Genomic DNA, 15,471 nt, shown 5'->3' with positions numbered 1-15,471 from the left:
ATATTTCTCAAATCATTTCGGGCTAAATTCCCAATAGTGTGCAACTGCAGCCCGCAATTCGGGGTGTTCGCGCATGTGCTGCAGGTACACCCCCCCCCCCCCCGAGCACCCCATTGGTTCCCGCATTCTTCATGAGCTGAGCTGGTTGCAGACAAGGATCAGTTAGGGGGAATCTGATTTTTCCATACGCACAAAAAGCTTATAACACTAAAATGTTGTGCACAAATTTGTTTACATCCCTGTTAGTAAGCATATCTCCTTTGCCAAGATAATCCATCCACCTGACAGGTGTGGCATATCAAGAAGCTGACGAAACCTCATGATCATTACATAGGTGCACCTTGTGCCTGGGACAATAAAAGGCTATGTCATGCAGTTTTGTCACAACACAATGCCACAGAGGTCTCAAGTTTTGAGGCAGTGTGCAATTACATGCTGACTGCAGGAATGTCGACCAGAGCTGTTGCCAGAGAATTAAATGTTAATTTCTCTAACATAAGCCGCCTCCAATATCATTTTACAGAATTCTGCAGTACGTCCAACCGGCCTCACAACCGCATGGCGTTGTGTCGGCGAATGGTTTGCTGATGTCAACGTTGTGAACGGAGTGACCCATGGTGGAGGTCGGGTTATGATATGGCCAGGCATAAGCTACGGACAACGAACACAATTACACTTTAGCGATGGCAATTTGAATGCACTGAGATACCGTGATGAGATCCTGAGGCCCATGTTTCAGCCTCATAATGCATGGCCCCATGTCGCAAGGATCTGTACACAATTCCTGGAAGCTAAAAATGTACCAGTTCTTCCATGGCCTGCATACTCACCAGACATGTCACGCATTGAGCATGTTTGGGATGCTCTGGATCGATGTGTACAACAGCGTGTTCCAGTTACCGCCAATATCCAGCAACATCGCATAGCCATTGAAAAGGAGTGGGACAACATTCCACAGGCCACAATCAACAGCCTGATTAACTATGTGAAGGAGATGTGTCACGCTGCATGAGGCAAATGGTGGTCACACCAGATACTGACTGGTTTTCTGATCCACGACCCTACCTTTTTTTAAGGTATCTGTGTCCAACAGAGCCATAGATTAGGGCCTAATTAATTTATTTCAATTGACTGATTTCCTTATCTGAACTGTAACTCGGTAAAATCGTTGAAATTGTTGCATTTATATTTTTGCTCAGTATACATAACATATATTTTCCAACTGTCCTGTTATCTGGTTTTAATCTCCATTCTAGATTTCCCTTCTAGCCAATCAGAAATGAGTATTCAACAATGCTGTGGTATGAAGTTTGTTAACACCATCTGTTCTAATTTGCTCACAAAATAGTAATTCAAGAAGATCTAAATGTATACTCCCAAGAAACTGATTGAGATCAAATGATTGGCATGTAAACACTGTTTGGACATTTCACTAGTCAAACGTGAAGAATTATCATTCAGGATTGACAGTGATGATGCCATAGCCTATTCTGAAATTAGGTGTGCCTAACTGGTTGTTTGAGGGTATAAAAAATGTGTGTGTGGGCATAGGCAGACGTTTCAATTGGAAGATGCATTTTATGTATATTCTATAATGATATTCAGTAGGCTACATCTGTCGATACAAACTTTGAGTGGGTGGAGGGTGCGGCAAAATGTTTTTATGTAGGCTACACTTTCCCGTAAAATCCTCCTGTTTCCCCCATTTGGGTATTTTAAATGTGGTCAGCCTAAACCCATTGGTTTCTGGACCAATCAGACGGCCCTGAATGTGTTCACATTTGGTGAAGGTTTGGGAGGTACTCAGATCCAGACTCTTGTGGAGAAGAAACTAACGTCTGTGGGCGTGGAGTAGCGTTTGGCCGGAGCAAGGAGGCTGGATAGCCAGGCAATACGTCAAGCACCACAAAGTGTTGATTTTTTATCTCTCTGTATATGTTTCTCTCTCCCTTCATCTTTCCCTCTCAGGGGCCATTCAAAATGGGATTAAATGCACACGTTAGGTGGAAGTGGGCCCATTTATTTCAACAGGTTTTTGTCATCACTATCCCATATCAATATGAAAACATTGAATGTATTTGACAGCAGTTCTCTATCCTGCCACTTATCTTTTAATCAAATGTACTTCGGTCTGATTTTATCTTACATTATCTATGAATTATTCTCATGTCATGATGGTATGTCTATAGCCCATACAGTGTGTTGAATCCATGTGAAACGTGTGACTGATGTATGTACTGTTTGAGGAGGTTGACTGCTAGTGTAACAGGCTCAGACGGTCTTGAAGAGTCCAGACATGATGTAATCTGTGTGGTTTCCATCGATGAGGCCGTTGCCGTTGCTATGGATGAACCAGCAAGGGACGTTCTCTCCATTCTTCACATCCCAGCGGAAGTCCCTTTGCCAGCCCCTGCAGAAAAAAAAGCAGGGAGGAGAGACAATGATGAGATAAGTGTGTGTGTGTGTGTGTGTGTGTGTGTGTGTGTGTGTGTGTGTGTGTGTGTGTGTATATGTGTGTGTGAGAAGATATCACAGTACCTTGTCACTGTAAGCTCCTGCCCCTTCACTAGCATGGTGGCATCTGGTTTCTCTGGGTCCTCCCCTGGGCGCATGTCTCTCACCTCAAACTGCACCCCATGGTAAAACTGACCTGTTTGGGGATAATACAATAATACATTTTTCCAAATATACTGCAGTAAAACTCCAGCCAGCAACGCAGATTTCATCTGGCCCTGCCAATGACAGGTTATCCTTTGGAGCCCCCTGGTGATACCTAGTAGGCCATGGACGCTGGGGGAGAGGAGGTGGCTGTCCTACCTAGTAGGCCATGGACGCTGGGGGAGAGGAGGTGGCTTTCCTACCTAGCAGACCATGGAGGCTGGGGGAGAGGAGGTGGCTTTCCTACCTAGTAGGCCATGGACGCTGGGGGAGAGGAGGTGGCTTTCCTACCTAGTAGGCCATGGACGCTGGGGGAGAGGAGGTGGCTTTCCTACCTAGCAGGCCATGGACGCTGGGGGAGAGGAGGTGGTTTTCCTACCTAGCAGGCCTTGGAGGCTGGGGGAGAGGAGGTGGCTTTCCTACCTAGCAGGCCATGGAGGCTGGGGAAGAGGAGGTGGCTTTCCTACCTAGCAGGCCGTGGACGCTGGGGGAGAGGAGGTGGCTTTCCTACCTAGCAGGCCATGGAGGCTGGGGGAGAGGAGGTGGCTTTCCTACCTAGCAGACCATGGAGGCTGGGGAGAGGAGGTGGCTTTCCTACCTAGCAGGCCTTGGACGCTGGGGGAGAGGAGGTGGCTTTCCTACCTAGCAGACCATGGAGGCTGGGGGAGAGGAGGTGGCTTTCCTACCTAGCAGGCCTTGGAGGCTGGGGGAGAGGAGGTGGCTTTCCTACCTAGTAGGCCATGGACGCTGGGGGAGAGGAGGTGGCTTTCCTACCTAGCAGGCCATGGAGGCTGGGGGAGAGGAGGTGGCTTTCCTACCTAGCAGGCCATGGAGGCTGGGGGAGAGGAGGTGGCTTTCCTACCTAGTAGGCCATGGACGCTGGGGGAGAGGAGGTGGCTTTCCTACCTAGCAGGCCATGGAGGCTGGGGGAGAGGAGGTGGCTTTCCTACCTAGTAGGCCATGGACGCTGGGGGAGAGGAGGTGGCTTTCCTACCTAGCAGGCCATGGACGCTGGGGAAGAGGAGGTGGCTTTCCTACCTAGCAGACCATGGACGCTGGGAGAGAGGAGGTGGCTGTCCAGGGTATAGAAGCCCAGATAGTCCTGGTGGTAGGGGTGCTGTTTCCACACCTTGTGTAGGATGACCACAAACCGGACCGAGTCCCTGAGGGTGACAGTCAAGCTGCGGTCTTTGGTCACCTGCAGGTCTAAACTGTAGGAGGGGAGAGAGATGGAGGTAGTTTAACCAGGAGGACAGTGAGATAGGATGAAACATCAGATTCCCTTACAACCTTCTGTGGTAGTAGGAGTAGCAAGGGAGGTTGCATTAAATCCAGAAACTCTGGTCTCTCTATATGCAGTGTATAAATAGGAGTTATATGGAAGCCTGAACAGTAAAATGGGAATAGGTGGGTCGTTCCAAAAATTCGGTGCCAAAGAAAACTTCAGATGTCACCTAATTTTTACATCCTGCCATAAAGAGCACATGTTCTACTTCATAAAACAACACTTTTTCCCATGTCAAGAGGGAATAAAAAATGACTATACAACCAAATAAAGTAACAGGGTTGACAAATTCTTAAATCAGCCATAAATCAACTTGTGAAGGGGGAATGGAAGCTTGTTGCATGCAACAGGGAGTGGCAATTGAATGCAAGCTTCACAATTTATTTTATTGTTAAAACATTTGTAGCCTGTCTATCTATGGGTAGCAGGGTTGATGGGTAATGCTCGACCCGCTCAGTTTTCAACCAGAAAATGGCCAAAAAGAGTAGAACCAGATCACCTGACTTTGCACTATGATTTGACTGTTAGATGTTCAATATTTATTTGGAAAAAAATATTTATAAAGGAATAGTTTCACCATATTAAACTGAGAGTTCAGTTCACATAACAGGGTTGACCTTAAAATGAGGGACAGATGTAAATGAATCACTAAACACATGAAATAAATTATCATATTCAGATGACTTTGTCAAAGCAACAAAATAACTAGGCCTTTGCAATGATGAAATGTTGGGGTTACGTGGGTTAAAATCTTCCCTAGAAGTAGTGGGGGCACGGAGGGACATGTCATAATGCAGACTTTTACCTCTTTAGCAAGTCTTTCTTCATATTAAAAACAGATTTATTGAATTCTCGATGTCGTCTATATTCAAGGCCAATTCATTTAATAATATAACAGGCTTTTCAAATTCAATATTGGTGCAGAATTTATACTTTCTACTCAAATGGACGCAAAAGGCACTCTTCTTGGAACGACCCAGGTAAGTGTGGACTTACTTGGCTCCCTTGAGAGAGGCGGTGTCGGACCAGAGGAGTTTGGCCTGCTTGCCATCCTGGGACACAGTGATGTCATGAGTGGTCACCTCTAGTCTCACCCCCAGCCCCTGGTGAACAATGCCAAAGCGACCAAAGTAGGTGTTCACTTTGCCATCAGGGGCCACCTTCTTGTCCCCAATGGTCTGGCCGTTGACCAAAATACCTGCAAGACAAATTGAGGCAAGCTGTTGGTGTTATGTTTGAATGGTTCATAGTGTAGTTTTGATATTTGTTATCTATTTTATGAAACAAGTGTCATGGTTTGGTTTCATGCCTTGTAACATTCAAAGACACATTACTGTCAAAGGTTGGTCAATTTCAAATAATGAATCATTTCTACAGCTATAACTATGTACTTTAATAAAGTATAATTTCTGTAGTCATTGAGTGGTTAATATTTACCTGCCAGCTGGTCTCTCACTAGGTTGAAGATGGTACCAGGCCTATCGTCTATGTTGAAGCACAGTGCATCCTCCTGCTCTGGCAACTCAATCATGAAATGAGGGTCTCCATCCACTGCAGAGTCAACAACAGATTGTTCCAGTTGTAAAATTTGATTTGGTTGAGGTGAAGCCCATTCAAACTTTTGGATCACTCTCTGTGGTCCTAATGTGGCATGACAGCATGGTGGACATTGCAAATACTAAATACGGATCAGTTAGTCTTGAAGACACTGTTGTTTTTTTCCTTTATTTTGGCAGTTAACTATATATCCATTTGTTTTAAATTGGATGTTTACTGTTTTGTTTTTTGTTATTTATTTTTTGGTTAAAAGAAGCACAGAAAAGAATACTAAATAGAAATATGCAAGAAGCCTGTGAAAGCAACCTATTTTTGAGACAGTCGCACCAGATAGAAAATCCCGAAGTAACCCATGTCTGACACAAGGTCACTCTGAATGAAGGGGGACTCACCAAAGTATGTGGGACTGCTCGGCACCCTATAGGATGTCTCTGAATGAAGGGGGACTCACCAAAGTATGTGGGACTGCTCGGCATCATATAGGAGTTGCCTACCATCTGGGGTACAACAGGACCTGAAAATCACACCAAAGATGTCAGATGGCAAGTAAAGTTCACATACAAAGTGGTCAAATGTATTTTGTAGATTTCCTCTGAACATAACAAGGTGTATATTACCATCCAATACTGTTAGTTTCTAACCACAAATCATTTGGTATCAGCTTGCCATGTCATAAATTCAGGTGATCCAGTATAATGACTTAGAAATCCATTCAGATGAAAAATCCAGTCCTGTCCATTCATGGCATATTCTTACCCAATCTCTGGGCTTTCTGCCTTTCATCTGTCAAACAGCAGGAGGAAAAAACTGTCAGAAACACACCTTTGACAATCCATACATGGATTTCTATAACCACTAAGATAAACATGTCAGATAAGACACGCTAGATGTACTGGTTGTCTCCCCCTCTCCCCTCCCATCCCACTGGGTCTCATACCCTCGGTCAGCTTGTCGGCAATGAGGGGTTCCTCTTGCTCCTCATCAGTCTCAGGTTTGGTGACCACCATGGAGGTAAGAGGGGTGACGAAGCTGTACTGCAGGGACATCTCCAGAGCCTGGGCAGTGGCATTCCCCTTCTCCTCCGCAGTTCCAGTCTCTCTGACAGAAAACCATAGGATGAATGTTGTTCTTGCATTAGGTTTGGGTTAGAGGTTAGGTTTGGTTTAACTTGGGTTAGGTTTGGTTTAACTTACACTGTTGGGCAGAAAATAATGGAATATTTACAAATGTAGTTACTTTAATATAACCATCGCCATTCATTAGATCCCAACTCTAAGATCTCAACCACCAATGTGTCTTAGGCATTTGGATTATTCTAAGCCACCATTTTGTTCAGGAGTTTTCACCAGACATCAGTAATAGCAGTTAACTGATCACACTGACTTCATGCTCAACAGTTGTTGGATGGTGAGGTAGGCCCAAAGACGCTCAGTGAAGTCCCCAAAGATGTACTCCTGCTCAGGGTACAGTATGTCCCACTCCTGGGCACTAGCCTGGCCTTTGACAATAAAGTCCTCCTCAGGCTAAAAAGAGTGTGAGGGAGTGAGAAAGAGAAAGATGGTATTAGATACATAGAGGAGTGAGAGACAAGCATTAGTTGGGTTAAGCATTGTACTGTACTGAACATCATAATGAGTGCACAATGCCCTTCAGGTGCAAAGACTGATGAAGATCTGTCTTTCTAAGCTCAGTATCAGGGTGGCATGTTGTGTTGTGCCTGTCTGTTCCTCACCCCCTTTGCAAACACCTCCACCAGGAAGTTATCCAAGCTATTATCAGTGAGCCGGCCAGCTACCACGATCTCTGAGCCGTTGAACAGCTGCTTGTAGTGGCTGGTGGTCAGAGAGTTCACCAGGTTGTCAGGGTAATGCAGGTCCACCTCGGAGAGAAGGGGGCTGGCTACTTCCTTATAGAAACCCTAGGACACAAAGATACACATTACCTAATCATTTATCTTAAATGATTTTCTACAGTGCATTATCACTAATGCCAATATGCAGTATCTATGTATGACCTACCAATGACCTGTATAGTTTCACCCATCCTGTGATGCTCCCTATCAGTGATATAGTCAAACCAGAAAACCACTGAAAAGTGACTATTGTGAGATTTGGGACACAGCCCTGGTCCAAACCTGAAGCTGGACAGTGGCGTCAGAGCCCTCGTAGATCCTCCGGGCCAGTCCCTGGTTCTGTCTAGACATCACATCCAGAAAGGAGTAGTCCACATCATTCCCAAAGCCCAGACAGAACAGAGACATGTTCCCACCCATAGCATCACGGACATTCTTCTGAATCTGTGGTGTAGAAGACACTCCTGTACACAAACACACATGGCTGGACCAGTAAACAAATGTACCATGACCTTACTGGCTTGATCTAATATAAAATAATACATCAGATGGCTACTTCAATGTTAAAATGGTAACCCAACCAAATAAGGGAGATCAGAAAGGAAGGAAACCTGATAGCACCTGAGTTTGGCATTCCATCTGTCAGTAAGATAATCATAGACACACTCCTCTCTGTGGACTTCTTGGCTTGTTTGTCTTTCATCATTATGTCCACAGCTTTCATCAGAGCACCATTTATATCAGTGTCTAAAGGAGAACAGGACAGAAAATCCATCCAGGTGTTTAAAAAATAAACATTAGATATAATAATTTTGTAAGTTCCCTCATAAATGCACCTCACTCAGTTTTAGCATACAGCTTGCCCAAGTGTTGTACTGCCATAGTTTCACTACTATACTCAGGGCGTCAAAGACGTGGATTTCGATAAAGGCAGCCCCCCGCACCTCTCTGATTCAGAGGGGTTGGGTTAAATGCGGAAGACACATTTCAGTTGAATGCATTCAGTTGTACAACTGACTGGCTGACAAAATGAATGATGACACAAACCTCATAAATGATTTCTCCCATTATGTGTCACTACATTCCCATTAAATACATATGACTCACATCCATTGTCCTGTATTGTTTGGACAAATCCTTTGGCTTCAGACACATTTTCCGTGGTGGCCTTGGTCAAAGATTCCTTCCATGTTGAGATAACGTGGTCAAATGTGACAATTCCAAAGTAGTCGTCCTCATGCAGGTCATTCAGGATAGTCAGCATAGCTTCCCTTGTCTATGAGAGATCACAGGCTCTCAGGTCAATCTGAACATCAACTACTATTACAGCTCTCTCTCTCTCAACCTCTTGCTCAACCTCTCGCTCTCATATTTTCTCTCTCCCCAGCTCTTTCTTTCAGACACACTATTTCCCTCCGTTCTTACCTGATGCATTTTGTTTCCAGACATTGACCCACTCCTGTCAATGACGAACACTACATTCTTTGGAACTCTGGGTAAGTCCGGAGGAGCAAAGAAGTGCACAAAGTACCCATTCACTATCTGAAAAAGACATGCTGAACATCATTAAGACATGAACACCGTGAATTGATGGAATTGACCCCAATACTGATCCTGTATCATATTCAACACAGCTGACCTGGATGTCACCAAGGGCCTCAGCTCGGTTCACGTCATATTTGATCAAGAAATCCCCGTCAATCAGGGTGCCGTCACAACCTGGGCACTTTCTCTGCTGGTCCATTGTTGGGCAGAATGAGATGTGTGCCTGAGGGAGGGAAACACAATTTAATACAATTAAACACAAAACAACACATTTCAACACAGCATAATTGTATTTATCTCTTTGGGAGATATGCTCCATATGCATTTGTTCCATAGAACAGAACTGCATTATACCTTTTTGTCAGTGACTGTTTTCTCCACCAGAGGGAGAAGCTCGTTGGAGATGAATGTTCCATAGGCATCCAGGAAGGCAATGCCCTGGGGTTCATAGATATCTGCCACAATCTGTCAGAGACATGGACTGGATTGATGAGACACAGGACTGAGGAGTCAAGATGATGACAAAAGTGCTGTTTTGGGGTATAGGGTGTAAACATCTATAGACCTCAAAGTGCTGGACCAGCTGCTTGGGTTTGACCCGGGTCATGATCTCATACTGGCCAAGTTTACGCTGAAGCAACTCCTCGTATGTCAGAATGAAGGTGACGTTACTATTGGCTGCGATGTTCACAGACACTGAAAACTTCTCCATCTTCCTTCCTGATGCCCTAGAGTACACAGAGAAACACAGGTACAGTATGAGGACAATCACATTTTAAACAAAACACAGGCTGTGGTAAAAGAGTATAGAAGTGCTTGGTGTAATGGAAACATCATGTTTGTTCCCTCCTCATTGCCCTGGTCCACTCACTTGACCAGTCCTGCAGTCTGCCCTGTGGAAACAGCTTTCTCATACTGCTTCTTGGCTTTCTCCTTCTCCTTCACCTCACCCGTGTACGTCTGACCCTGTATCTCCCTGAGATACAAAAACAGTTATTCAAACAAACACACATATGCATTCACACACACACACTTCTACATATGCCATGATTGCTGACTGACATGCTGAAGTTGGTGATGAAGGCAGTCTTGGGCAGATCCACCTCAAAGAACACTTCCTGAGAGGAGTTGGCCTTGTTCAGAGCACTGGAGGTTATGACCGTGTGAGCGAAACGAGACGCCACCTTACAGGCCACCTTTACACTGTACACCTCCACCTTAGAGAGGGAGAGATGGAGGAAAAGAGAGAGGAAGAGAGAGGCAGAGAGGAAGGAAGAGAAAGAGGGATAGAGATACATGTACATACATAGGAAAAAAGAGAGAGAAACAGCAACAGAAGTGTTTTGAAATGTGTGTTTGTGTGAGTAATGAGTATCCAATATACCTGCAAAAAGCTCACACATTTTCTCAAAACATATTTTCCGGATACAGCTCAATAGTGTGGAGTAGGCTGCATTGACTACAGGATTACTTCAAAAACAAATGATTACAGCTGTACTCTTGTGAAAGAGTGCATCTGGTTCAGTGGTTCCATTTAAAAAGTCCATGAAGGCATGGATTCCTAATGATGGAGATGGCGATAGCTTGTCATTATCCTCACAAAGATAATATAAATATAGTGTATTTCCTTACCTCCATATTATCTGTACTTCTTTTCTGTAAAAAAATGTATAGATTCAGACACAGTATTATTAATTACATTTTTTACAGAGTACGGTATTTAGTACTTGAACATGTTTTACTTTTCAAGTGGCGGAAATCAATACTGTTATCTATACTCAAAAGGTTAGAGTGTTTTTTCTCTGGGGAAAATGTAAATTCACCACAGGGAGGGTGTTCAAGAGAAGAAGTCTGACGGATTCTGTGACAGACTCCTGTTTTCATTTGTGTCTGACAGTACAGTTTGTATCAATGCTGAACTACCACAGTACCTTTAGTAGCCTTGTAGCACCATCAGAGCCCTGCGATACAAATCACAGGAGAAGTTTAATTTTAGGATCGGAATGTCATCCAAACTAATTTAAAATTCACAGTCAAATTCATTGTAATCCATATACATAGATATTAACATGACTATAAATCAATTAATGTACACACACACACACACACACACACACACACACACACACACACACCGGAGCAAAAGCAGAACAGAGACGATTCAAAGTAGATATATATAGGCAATCTAGAGTAACACTAGATTATAGCAGGAGCGGCCAGATGTGGTCACAGGAGAGTAGATACTATAGTAACCATGGAGAGTCACCTGTGGTGTGGAGTCTTCTCGTGAGATGACCAGAGCTCCATGCGACAGAGCCGGGACAAAGACAACGCCCCAGAGCAGCAGCACAGTCCACACTCCAGACATGACCAAGATGCAGCTAAACACTGACTTCACTGCTTAGAAAACGACAAGCCTTTCCTACCCTACTGCTCAACTCACAGGAGTGACAGACTATGTGTCTGCTTTATACTGGATTAACAACCAGCAGACCCAACCCATTTTTTACTTTTCAAGTGGCGGAAATCGATATTGTTGTCATTACTCAAACACAGAGTTGGGTAACAGTGGCAGAACAAATTTCTCAAATATTTACTCAATCATGTCCTCAAAGGTTAGATAGCTATTCTGGGAAAAAAGTTAATTTCAAAATATTCATCAGATATCAATCAGATTCACCACAGGGAGGGTGTTCAAGAGAAGAAGTCTGACAGATTCTGTCACAGATTCCTGTTATGATGTGTCTGACAACACAGTTTGGGTCAATGCTGAACTTCCACAGAACCTTTAGTAGCCTTGGAGCACCATCAGAGCACTGCGATATGAAGCACAGGAGATAAGTTACATTTTAGGATCAGAAAGTCATCTAAACTAATTTAAAATTCCCAGTCAAATTCATTGTAATGCATATACAGTTGAAGTCAGAAGTTTACATACACCTTAGCCAAATACATTTAAACTCAGTTTTTCACAATTCCTGACATTTAATCTGAGTAAATATTTCCTGTTTTAGGTCAGTTAGGATCACCACTTTATTTTAAGAATGTGAAATATCAGAATAATAGTAGAGACAATTATTTATTTCAGCGTTTATTTCTTTCATCACATTCCCAGTGGGTCAGAAGTTTACATACACTCAATTAGTATTTCGTAGCATTGCCTTTAAATTGTTTAACTTGGGTCAGACGTTTCAGGTAGCCTTCCACAAGCTTCCCACAATAAGTTAGGTGAATTTTGGCCCATTCCTCCTGACAGAGCAGGTGTAACTGAGTCAGGTTTGTAGGCCTCCTTGCTCGCACATGCTTTTTCAGTTCTGCCCACAAATGTTCTATAGGATTGAAGTCAGGGCTTTGTGATGGCCACTCCAATGCCTTGAGCCATTTTGCCACAACTTTGAAAGTATGCTTGGGGTCATTGTCCACTTGGAAGACCCATTTGCAACCAAGCTTTAACTACCTGACTGATGTCTTGAGATGTTGCTTCAATATATCCACATCATTTTCCTACCTCATGATGCCATCTATTTTGTGAAGTGCACCAGTCCCTCCTGCAGCAAAGCACCCCCACAAAATGATGCTGCCACCCCTGTGCTTCACAGTTGGGATGGTGTTCTTCGGCTTGCAAGCCTCCCCCTTTTTCCTCCAAACATAACGATGGTCATTACGGCCAAACAGTTCTATTTTTGTTTCATCAGACCAGAGGACATTTCTCCAAAAAGTACGATATTTGTCCCCATGTGCAGTTGCAAACTGTAGTCTGGCTTTTTTATGGCTGTTTTGGAGAAGTGGCATCTTCCTTGCTGAGCGGTCTTTCAGGTTATGTCGATATAGGACTCGTTTTACTGTGGATATAGATACTTGTGTACCTGTTTCCTCCAGCATCTTCACAAGGTCCTTTGCTGTTGTTCTGGGATTGATTTGCACTTTTCGGACCAAAGTACGTTCATCTCTAAGAGACAGAACACGTCTCCGACCTGAGCGGTATGACGGCTACGTGGTCCCATGGTGTTTATACCTGCGTAGTATTGTTTATACAGATGAATTTGGTACCTTCATGCGTTTGGAAATTGCTCCCAAGGATGAACCAGACTTGTGGAGGTCTACAATTGTTTTTCTGAGGTCTTGGCTGATTTCTTTAGATTTTCCCATGATGTCAAGCAAAGAGGCACTGAGTTTGAAGGTAAGCCTTGAAATACATCCACAGGCACACCTCCAATTGACTCAAATGATGTCAATTAACCCATCAGAAGCTTCTAAAGCCATGACATAATTTTTGGGAATTTTCCAAGCTGTTTAAACGCACAGTCAACTTAGTGTAAACTTCTGACCCACTGGAATTGTGATACAGTGAGTTACAAGTGAAATAATCTGTCTAAACAGTTGTTGGAAAAATGACATGTCATGCACAAAGTAGATGTCCTAATTGACTTGCCAAAACTATAGTTTGTTAACAAGAAATTTGTGGAGTGGTTGAAAAACTAGTTTTAATGACTCCAACCTAAGTGTATGTAAACTTCTGACTTCAACTGTAAGTAAATATCAGAGTTAGATATATTACCTCAAATAACTGGTGCCCCCGCACCAGTACCCCCCTGTATATAGTCTCACTATTGTTATTTTCCTGCTGCTCTTAAATTACATACATACATACATACATACATACATACATACATACATACATACATACATACATACATACATACATACATACATACATACATACATACATACATACATACATACATACACACACACACACACACATATACATATATTTTTTTAAATATACATTAGAGTGTCTGGTTTGAGTAACAGACGCCTCACAAGTCCTCAACTGGCAGCTTCATTAAAATGTCCCTGCAAAACACCAGTCTCAACGTCAACAGTGAAGAGGCAACTCCGGGATTTTTCGATTTTAGATCTCCCCAACATGACGTCTAGTCTGTATCGCAACGCGTATTTTTCTGGGCGCAGTGCTCAGATTATTGCAAAGTGTGATTTCCCAGTAAGGTTATTTTTAAATCTGGCAAGTTGATTGCGTTCAAGAGATGTAAATCTATAATTCTTTAAATGACAATATAATATTTTACCAATGTTTTCTAATTTTAATTATTTAATTTGTGGTGTTGACTTGACTGCCGGTTATTGGAGGGAAACGATTTCCTCAACATCAATGCCATAGTAAAACGCTGTTTTTGGATATAAATATGAACTTGATAGAACTAAAAATGCATGCATTGTCTAACATTATGTCCTAGGAGTGTCATCTGATGGAGATTGTAAAAGGTTAGTGCATCATTTTAGCTGGTTTTATGGTTTTGGTGACCCTGTCTTTGAATTGACAAAACATTACACACAACTCTTGTAAATGTACTGTCCTAACATACTCTAAATGTATGCTTTCGCCGTAAAACCTTTTTGAAATCGTAAAACGTGGTTAGATTAAGGAGATGTTTATCTTTCAAAGGGTGTAAAATAGTTGTATGTTTGAAAAATTTGAATTTTGACATTTATTTGGATTCAAATTTGCCGCTCTTGAAATGCACCTGCTGTTGATGGAGTGCACCACGGGTGGGACGCTAGCGTCCCACCTAGCCCATAGAGGATAAAGGTTAAAAAAAATCATAGTTTTGATGTCTTCGCTATTGTTCTACAATGTAGAAAATAGTAAAAATAAAGAAGAACCCTTGAATGAGTAGGTGTCCAAACTTGACAGGTACTGTATATAATGTATTTATAAAAAAAATTGCCTGTTATTTTGGCATTTATGTGTCATGTATCAGTTTGCAAACAATAAAGCTGCATACAAACTTGGTCTCTTTTTTGCTTTAAGTAAAGCAGCTCCAAAATGCAGGTGTTTCAGCCTATCTCAGTGCTTTCTGTGGTGGTGGGGTAGCCAGCGGAAAATACAGAGCGTAGGGGTTGATAATGTTCTCCAGTTGCGCTGTGATTGGCTCAGTGTTCTTTCACTCATGGGGACACTACGTCACCACAAAATCTACGGGTAAAGCTAGAAAATTCAAGCCCCTTTAGTGCTGCCATAGAGTTACATTAGAAGTGCCCATCCAAGAAGGCTCAAGGTCATTTGCCACAGAGAAAACAACGTCAAATCACATATCTACAGTAGCTTTTATTGGACTGATCATGTCAACATACTTTAAAAATCAGCTAGCAGTCGTCATCATGAATGAAGTTGACAATCTACTGGCAAATCCATTTCATATGAAGAGAAATAATGAAGAGAAATTATAGATAAACGTATCGGTGCTCATCGGAAATTGGATATAAACATTACACAAGTTGGAAATCCCAAATTCAACAATGAGGGGTTTGGAAGAAATCAGTGGCATTGCAAAGCAATCACTAGCCTGCTATTCAGTGGAGTGGGTGTGTTGTCCACATCTGGGTTCAAGGGTCTCTTTTCCAAGCTTAAAAGGATAAACATTTAACATTGGCCATGCTGTCAATCCAGCATGACTTCTGCCGCATTCAAAACAACTGGAAACTCGGAACTGGGAAATCTCAGACTTCAGTGAGTTCAAGACATGGAACTTAAAGAAAAAAAACGAGCTCC

General features: G+C 42.8%; 1 protein-coding gene across 1 annotated transcript; it reads right to left on the bottom strand.

The window, feature by feature from the left end:
* Positions 1 to 2,004: 2,004 nt before the first annotated feature.
* On the bottom strand, positions 2,005 to 11,355 carry LOC106565822 (inter-alpha-trypsin inhibitor heavy chain H3). The gene is made up of 22 exons (XM_014133388.3): positions 11,164 to 11,355; positions 10,829 to 10,858; positions 10,530 to 10,553; positions 9,960 to 10,114; positions 9,769 to 9,873; positions 9,463 to 9,625; positions 9,252 to 9,362; positions 8,992 to 9,120; positions 8,778 to 8,894; positions 8,460 to 8,628; positions 7,974 to 8,099; positions 7,635 to 7,816; positions 7,233 to 7,418; positions 6,884 to 7,023; positions 6,438 to 6,598; positions 6,257 to 6,283; positions 5,952 to 6,014; positions 5,381 to 5,494; positions 4,940 to 5,141; positions 3,697 to 3,869; positions 2,539 to 2,650; positions 2,005 to 2,410 (listed from the first exon to the last, which is right to left on the bottom strand). Exons 1-22 carry the CDS (start codon positions 11,263 to 11,265, stop codon positions 2,272 to 2,274), a joined length of 2,730 nt encoding a protein of 909 aa, XP_013988863.1. The 5' UTR covers positions 11,266 to 11,355; the 3' UTR covers positions 2,005 to 2,271.
* Between the last annotated feature and the right edge of the window lie 4,116 nt (positions 11,356 to 15,471).

Source organism: Salmo salar, chromosome 12 (assembly GCF_965601325.2).
Source record: "Salmo salar chromosome 12, fSalSal1, whole genome shotgun sequence".
Classification (NCBI taxonomy): Eukaryota; Metazoa; Chordata; class Actinopteri; order Salmoniformes; family Salmonidae; genus Salmo; species Salmo salar.
The sequence above is the reverse complement of the archived record's forward strand: the minus strand, read 5'-3'. Positions and strand labels throughout refer to the sequence as shown.